Source organism: Panthera uncia, chromosome D1 (assembly GCF_023721935.1).
Source record: "Panthera uncia isolate 11264 chromosome D1, Puncia_PCG_1.0, whole genome shotgun sequence".
Classification (NCBI taxonomy): domain Eukaryota; kingdom Metazoa; phylum Chordata; class Mammalia; order Carnivora; family Felidae; genus Panthera; species Panthera uncia.
In genome coordinates, this window is record NC_064808.1 from 49,549,196 (window position 1) to 49,557,698 (window position 8,503).

The 8,503-nt window shown below is 37.6% G+C and overlaps 1 protein-coding gene across 1 annotated transcript; it reads left to right on the top strand.

Moving 5' to 3' along the window:
- The first annotated feature begins 4,490 nt into the window (after window positions 1–4,490).
- Window positions 4,491–5,462, top strand: LOC125916642 (olfactory receptor 6). Its single transcript, XM_049622972.1, has one exon. It carries the CDS (start codon window positions 4,506–4,508, stop codon window positions 5,460–5,462), a length of 957 nt encoding a protein of 318 aa, XP_049478929.1. The 5' UTR covers window positions 4,491–4,505.
- The last annotated feature ends 3,041 nt before the right edge of the window (window positions 5,463–8,503 follow it).

An 8,503-nucleotide genomic window follows, 5' to 3' on the forward strand; every position in this document is an offset into this window, starting at 1 on the left:
ATTTAACTGCTCAAAACCTTCCCAAGTGTCCCCAGTATACTGAGAGTAAAGGCCAACACGATTACACCTGCTTAAAAGGCCTGTGGTGACTCTCTCTCTCTAAAAAATAAATTAAAAGAACATCAAAGGCCTGTGGTGATCAGCTCATCATCACTTCTCCTATCCCTTACTTCTCTGACTTCATCTCTCCCTTCCACTCATTCTACTCCAACCATACTGGACTTGCTGTTCCTTACATTGTATCTCACCTTAGGATCTTTGAACTGCTTGTTCCCTTTGTCTGGAAAGCTCTTCCATCAGACAGCCAAATGGCTGTCACATTCCTCATGATTCTGCTCAATAAGGCCTATCCTGATCACCCTATTTGAAATATGAACCTGCTCAACTCTCTGCAGTTGTGATTTTCCTTACCTTGCTCTATTTATTTTATCCACAGAACATATCAGTTCTTACATTTATATCTCTATCATGTATATTCAAAGTCCTGAGAAGTACCGTATTTACTACCTGTATCCTTCTACTAGGATGTAACTTCTTAAGATTAGGGCTTGTTTTTGTCTGTTTTGGTCAGGGAGATATTTCAAGCATCTAGAATAGTGCCTGTCACATAGTAGGTGCTCAATGAATATCTGTGAAAATAATGAATTTAACATAAAAGAGATGGGGTCTCTGATAGATGGTTTTCCTGAAAAATGGGATGTGTAGAGCAGATGGAGGGACTGGTCTTAGATAAGAAGTAAAGAAGGAATGAGCAAAGATGTCAGAAGGTGAGCATAATGACTTGATAGTGGGAAGTTGAATAAATATGTATCCTAGAGCTTCATTTGTAAAATAGAAGGTAAAATTGTGCTGAGTGTCAGAGAAAAGAGTGAGGATGGCAGATTGGAGATCAGAGGCAAGAGTCTTTGAGAAACGTGGAGAGTGAATTGATTTAAAACATTGTGTAGGATAGCCATTGTTTGTGAATGAGTTGAGCTCCATGACCATAAATTTATGGCAGTAATCATTTGTCTTCTTTTTATTAAGTTTATTTTATTTTATTTATTTGAGAGAGACAGTGTGAGTGGGAGAGGCAAAGAGAGAGGGAGAGAGAGAGTCCCATGCAGGCTCCGTGCTACCAACACAGAGCCTGATGCTGGGCCTAAGCCAAAATCAAGAGTTGGACACTTAACTAACGGAGCCCAACTGAGCCACCCAGGTGCTCCTCATCTGCCTTCTTTTGTGAGTTTTCTCCAACAGGGCTCAGCTGCTCAGGTGCAAATAAGAAAGTCCCATTAGTTTTCTTCTGAAGGCAATATTAGGAACTTCTCCTATATACCTGAGTATATATCTTTTTTGTTTTAATGTTTATTTATTTATTTGGGTGGGGGGCAGAGAGAGAGAGAGAGAATCTTAAGCAAGCTCCATGCTGTTAGCCCAGAGCCCTATATGGGGCTCGATCACACAAATCATGAGATCATGACCTGAGCAGAAATCAAGAGTTGGATGCTTAACTGACTGAGCCACCCAATCGCCCCAAGTATGTGTCTTTCTTATGGCTGTAACACACTAAACTCTAATGGCTTGTTCACTTGTTTTTATCTTCTTCTCAAGACTTTGAATAGGGAAATATGACTTTTTCTTCTTTATATTTTCAAAATGCAGTGTGGGACCAGGCACCCATTAAGTATTCAATAGATCTTTCTCTTAACTATTAACAATACTATAAATTGTTTATGATTTGTTGAATTGTTTAATATTATATCCTTTTTTGACTCTTAAGGGAATTAAAATTTAGATAATCTGAGGTTTGCTTCAGATTATATAAAGTTAGTCAGAGATAGATCATGGACTAAAATTCAGGTCTTAAAATTATATGTCCCAGTGGTCTGTAGTTTTCTTCATGCTTTAGTACACTCTGAGTACTGGGGCCCCTTTGTCCATGTCAAGTCTCTTGTTATGTTACTCTTTTGTTTTCTATGATTCCTAAAATATCAGAAATGAATGAGTGTGCATTTACATGTAAAAATTCCTTCACAACATTGTACTGTAATTGTTCCAGTTTAGGCTAGGTGCTTCTATACTGCCTCACAACTGGGGTAAAAATGACCTCCCTGAGAGAGTTGTTAAAATTCATTAAAGGATAACTCCTTTTTAGTGGAGAAAGAAGTCAAATTTGAGTTATATTTTACTGTGGTAATTTTTCCCACACATATAACCAACTACTTTATTGGAGATCTGGGGGTTTTGGCCCACACAGTACATAATAAATCAGAAATCACTACTAAACACCTCGGAAATTTCACATCTTGTGCTTTTCAGTTCCCTAAATTCTGCTTTTCCCTTTCCAGGTCATCTCTATTGGTCTCCTCGAAAAAGATGTTTCTCTTTTCAGATTAATTTTGTTTATAATCTCAAGCCAACTTCTTTTTTTTTTTTTTTCAACGTTTTTTATTTATTTTTGGGACAGAGAGAGACAGAGCATGAACGGGGGAGGGGCAGAGAGAGAGGGAGACACAGAATCGGAAACAGGCTCCAGGCTCCGAGCCATCAGCCCAGAGCCTGACGCAGGGCTTGAACTCACGGACCGCGAGATCGCGACCTGGCTGAAGTCGGACGCTTAACCGACTGCGCCACCCAGGCGCCCCAGTCTCAAGCCAACTTCTATCTCTATTTTTCTCTTTCTTCTATCCTCACTTGTGAAGAAAGTGTTTTTAAATTTCAGTTCTCTCTTTGATCCTATTGTGCTTTAGGAAACCTTCTGAGTTGTTGAATCTCCTGAGTCCCCACTCTCAAGGTAACTTCTTAAATGCAACTTGTGTTCAGCAATGTCCATATTGAGGAGGGTTTTCAGAGTCAAGGAGTAGAGAGAATTAATCAAGTAACACTTCTGACAGTATCAAAATTTTGAACCAGTCTTTGAAGAAGATATAGATGAACTGTACAAATTAATTTGGAATTAAATGTGAACCATTTTATATGTATATATAAAACCATTATATATGTATATATAAAGGCATTTTATATATACATATATACATGTACACATGTATATATAAAATAGTATAGTATATATGTATATATAAAATACTATTATTAGGAGCCATCTAAAAAATAAAAATGTGCTTAATTATTCAAGAGAGCAGACATTCTTCATTCAATTTTTAAGTCCATGGCCCTAAAAATAGGCAAGTGATTGTCAACTACTTTGGCCAGCATCCTGAAAAGACCATCCTGAAGAGTGCACCAAAGGCAGCAATTCTCCTGGTCAGGAGGGTGTTTTCCAGTTGATATTTTATTTTCTCCAGAATTTTAACTACGCTGCTTCCCTGTCCTGCCCTTGGCACTTGTTCCAACCATGATGGTCTTTTGCCTTATAACAGCCTGTGAAACCTGGAAATATGCTGATAAGGAAAGTATTTACTCCTAGTACTACCTGACGACATTTCTCACCTAGATCTGTGGGACTAAATCCTGAATCTGACCTCATGACTCTGCTTTAAGATTCATTGTATGTCTGTTTTGTGCTTTTACCAACTATTAAATCCTTTTTTATTTTTACAAGATTCTTATAATTATCACTTATTTCATCCAGTTGACAATCATAACTTATGTAATGATTTCCTCACTCTTAAGTATCATAATGTTATGAACCTCTTCATATATATGGTTTCTGGTATTAGTTTGAATTAAATTCTCATGAGTAAAATTATCTTAATAAAGGGTATTATTGTTTTAATGACTCTTAAACTTGGTATAGGGACTTTATAAACATTAACTTTAGCAAAATACATTAATTATTATTAGTTTATCAAAGAGAATTAAAATTTTCCTTTAACCACAGTTCCTTTTTTTTTTAATTTTTTTTAACGTTTATTTATTTTTGAGACAGAGAGAGACAGAAAATGAACAGGGGAGGGGCAGAGAGAGAGGGAGACACAGAATCTGAAACAGGTTCCAGGCTCTGAGCAGTCAGCACAGAGCCTGATGTGGGGCTTGAACTCACGGACCATGAGATCATGACCTGAGCCGAAGGCGGACACTTAACCGACCGAGCCACCCAGGCGCCCCTAACCACAGTTTCTAATGCTATAATTTTGTAAGTGGGAAATTATGGTGCTGGGAGAGAATTATATATATATGACAGCTCAAGCGTTTTTGAATATACAATGATATTAGAGGAATAGAGAGGGTATCTCTTCAGCCTCATTTATGTTTGCCACTATTTTTTTAAAAATTTTTATTTAAATTCTAGTTAAAGTACAGTGCAATATTGGTTTCTTTGGATTCTTAACGTTGTGTCTTTGGTGGATTTGTTTTCAGGCTCTGTTCTGACATCTGATTTTCTGGGGAGGATCTTGTGGCCTTTCAGGACTGCCAAATCACACTGTGGACCAGACTGTGGCACTAGGGTTAAGTTTAATGATAAAGTACCTACAGCCTGAGGGCCCCTTGCTACTAATGTGGATCTCATTCTTTGATTTGTGCTATTTTCATTAAATCCTTTGTCTTTTGGTGTCTTAGTCATGTCAAAGGAAAATACCACCTATGTTAGTGAATTCATCCTGGTGGGCTTCCATACTTCCCCTTGGCTACAGGTTCTGCTTTTCCTTCTCTTCCTCATCACCTACCTGTTTGTGCTGCTGGAGAATTTGGTTATCATTCTCACTGTATGGGTTACTGGGTCCCTGCACAAGCCTATGTACTATTTTCTGGGCACCATGTCCTTTCTGGAGACTTGGTATATATCTGTCACAGTCCCTAAGATGTTGGCTGGATTCCTACTTCATCCCAATACCATCTCCTTCCTGGGATGCATGATCCAACTCTATTTCTTCATCTCACTTGCCTGTACTGAATGTGTGCTCTTGGCTGCCATGGCCTATGACCGTTACGTGGCTATATGTTGTCCTCTTCGTTATCCAGCCATGATGACCACAGGATTTTGCGTTCAGCTGACCATCAGTTCCTGGGTGAGTGGCTTCACCATCTCCATGGCAAAGGTATACTTCATCTCCCGAGTTGCCTTCTGTGGCAATAATATCTTGAACCATTTTTTCTGTGATGTTTCTCCTATCCTCAAACTGGCCTGCATGGATTTTTCTATGGCTGAGATGGTGGACTTTGTGCTAGCCATTCTCATTCTTGTGTTTCCCCTCTCAGCCACTGTCCTTTCCTATGGCTTCATTGTCTCTACCATCCTGCACATTCCCTCAGCCACTGGGCAGTGGAAGACCTTCTCCACCTGTGCCTCTCACCTTACAGTGGTGGTCATCTTCTATACAGCTGTGATCTTCATGTATGTCCGACCTCGAGCCATTGCTTCATTCAATTCTAACAAATTGATCTCAGCCATATATGCAGTCTTTACTCCCATGCTCAACCCTATTATCTATTGCCTGAGGAACAAGGAGGTCAAAGATGCCATCAGAAAAACCATGTCTAGTGGCCAAGCCCTTTTCTTGAGAGATTGTCTTTGCTAAAGAGACTCAGACATGCCTTCTCTTTTCATTTAACTTAATCTCAAAAAAACACCTACATTAGGTAAAAGTCTGCAATTATAAACACACTGACTTAGTACACAATTGAAGGATAAGAGGCAAAAAAAAAAAATATCAGAGGAAATCTCCTTTTCTTTCAGGCCTTAATTAAATGCTTCTTTTTCTAACGTAGTAAGTGAAATAACCAGAACTTTAAGAGACATATATTGGTACTGGAGTTTTAAAATAATTTTATTTTTATGAAGATGCTAAGAAATAATCAGTTATTATCCAACTAGTTTTTATAGTTCTATCCATTTTGATTTTGTTTTGTTTTTATTAATTTTTTTAATTTTTTAAAATGTTCTATTTATTTTTGAGAGACAGAGAGACAGAGTACAAGTGGGGGAGGGGCAGAGAGAGAGGGAGACACAGAATCAGAAGCAGGCTCCAGGCTCTGAGCTGGAGCTCAACTTTTGGTTAGTCAGCACAGAGCCCAATGCGGGGCTCTAACTCACAAACCGTGAGATCATGACCTGAACCCAAGTCAGACGCTTAACCAACTGAGCCACCCAGGCACCCCAGTTTTGTTTTGTCTTAAAAGCCCTCTTTTTCTTAGGGGGAGTAAACAAAAAGAGGTTCTGCTATCATTAACTTCATGGCTAGGACCTGTTTATTGCTTCCTAGAGGGTTAGGGGCCTGGTTCCTTTTATAATCAATTGATGATATCTCATTTTAATCACTTTCTCAAATTTAAGAAAATATGAAAGAAAAACTTCTTTTAGGCTGTAACAGAAATACCGCAAGGTAGACAGCATGCAACACTTATCATGGCAGAGAGAAAGCAAATTTAACATACATTTGTGTGTATATATGTGTTTGTGTGTATAAATATAGTTATATATTATTATATACAGCATTTACACGTAACAATTATGTAATTTTAGAACATAAAAATGTATAGTTTCAATAAACTATATGTATTTAATATATAACTTCATGCTTTAGTTTTCTTCCTTTGTTGGAATTTCTACATGTGTAATTTTTCAGATGTTATAGAGTCAGCAGCTAGACCTTCAGAAAACCTAGTAGCAATTCATTAAAGCCCATTCCTTTTCAGGTAAAGGAAGCATTGACATTGACAAGAGGCCACAAAAGTGCTTTTGCTTAGATGGTACTTGGCCTAGATGTGCAGCATTTTCCGAGGTTTCCGAGAGCATTCCTCTTCTCATTTGTTTCCTTTTTGATTGTGGAAAGGCAGATGCAATATCCTACTATATACTTTCAGTCAGACATTATAAAATGATAGACGAGAGATGGATTCTGTCTGGCTCAGCAACAATATTGGATGAGTGAATTAATGAAATATAGTCTGTCGAGTGTTTAAGGATGGCAGGCATACTATTTTACCCCAACACTTTGGAAACCACATTACATAAGTTTAATTGGGTTATTGATACCGTATTTGCTTTGTTTTGACTTTATTTACATTGTAACTACATGGTCTTCCCATTTTGTATTAAGTTTTTGTATAACGTCACATGGGGTTGTTTTAATTTAATTTTATATAGATTATTATATTTTACAGACTGTGGTAGTTTCCAATTTACCTGAACCTGTTATTTCCTCCTGGTCTCCCTTATTTGTAGCCTAACAACTGTACATTCATAATAATATATATAATTTTTATTTTATTTATTTATTTTTTTACTGTTTGCTTATTTTTGAGAGAAAGAGAGAGACAGAGTGTGAGTGAGGGAGGGGCAAAGAAAGAGAGGGAGACACAGAATCTGAAGCAGGCTCCAGGCTCTGAGCTGTCAGTACAGAGCCCTACATGGGTCTTGAACTCAGGAACTGCAAGATCATGACCTGAGCCAAAGTCAGATGCTTAACCAATTGAGCCACCTAGGTGCCTCTGTACCATTTTTCTTTAGTCAAAAAGAAGCGCTATGGGCCATGGCCCTCACACAGGCACTGAAAATAATATAAGATGCTCTATCTTGAATCATATCATTTCTACCCCATCTTCGAATTTTTTTAGTCTTTTTGTCAAAAGACAGCAGTGTTGGGGCGCCTGGGTGGCTCAGTCGGTTGAGCGTCCGACTTCAGCTCAGGTCATGATCTCACACTCTGTGAGTTCGAGCCCCGCGTCGGGCTCTTTGCTGGCAGCTCAGAGCCTGGAGCCCACTTCAGATTCTGTGTCTCCCCCTCTCTCTGCCCCTCCCCTGCTCATGCTCTGTCTCTCTCTGTCTCAAAAATAAATAAAAACATTTTTAAAAAATTTAAAAAGATAGCAGTGTTATGCTGTATATATTTCTGCTTGAAAATCTTTGTTAATTCCTAATGGCCAATTAGTGCTATTTTGAAACCTCACAACATTATTTTTTATTCTTAAATTTTTTTTTAATTTTGGTTAGGTTAAGCAGTCCTGCCTGTGGTCATTTATTATTCTAATCTCAACTATCATCTATATTTATGAACTGACATTCCTTTTCTAGTCTAGACTGTCTGATTTTTAAAGTTTTCTATACAGCCATTAGATCAGTTGTTATACAAATCCTCTGTGTACTTACTTACCTTCTAATTTATTTGGTGAACTGGATTTCCAAGAGAGTTAACTTATTGTTTCTATAACAGTGCATTGTTCTCTCTCCATTTATGATGTGTTTGCTTTTTATGTTTCTTTTACTTTAATATTTAAAATATTTTACTTTCAAATGTTTAAAACATTCAGAAAAGTAGAAAAGGGTACAATTAACAATTTCATCCACAACTCAGATTTTAAGAATTAAAGATCAAAAACTATACGTAATTAGGTTTCATATTGTGCTACATATTTAATGTTATACTCCAGTTATAACTATGTTATTTTGTTCAAAATTCGAAGAGTGACATTCAAGAAGGAAAGACAGCATGACTTGTATCTGAAAAGAAATATGCAGAGAAGGAGGTGGATAGAAAAGGCTATAGTTTTCCTGGATTTCCATCAGACAGTGAACCAGCAAGAAAGTGATGGATAAATTGTCAAAACTCAGGGTAGCCAG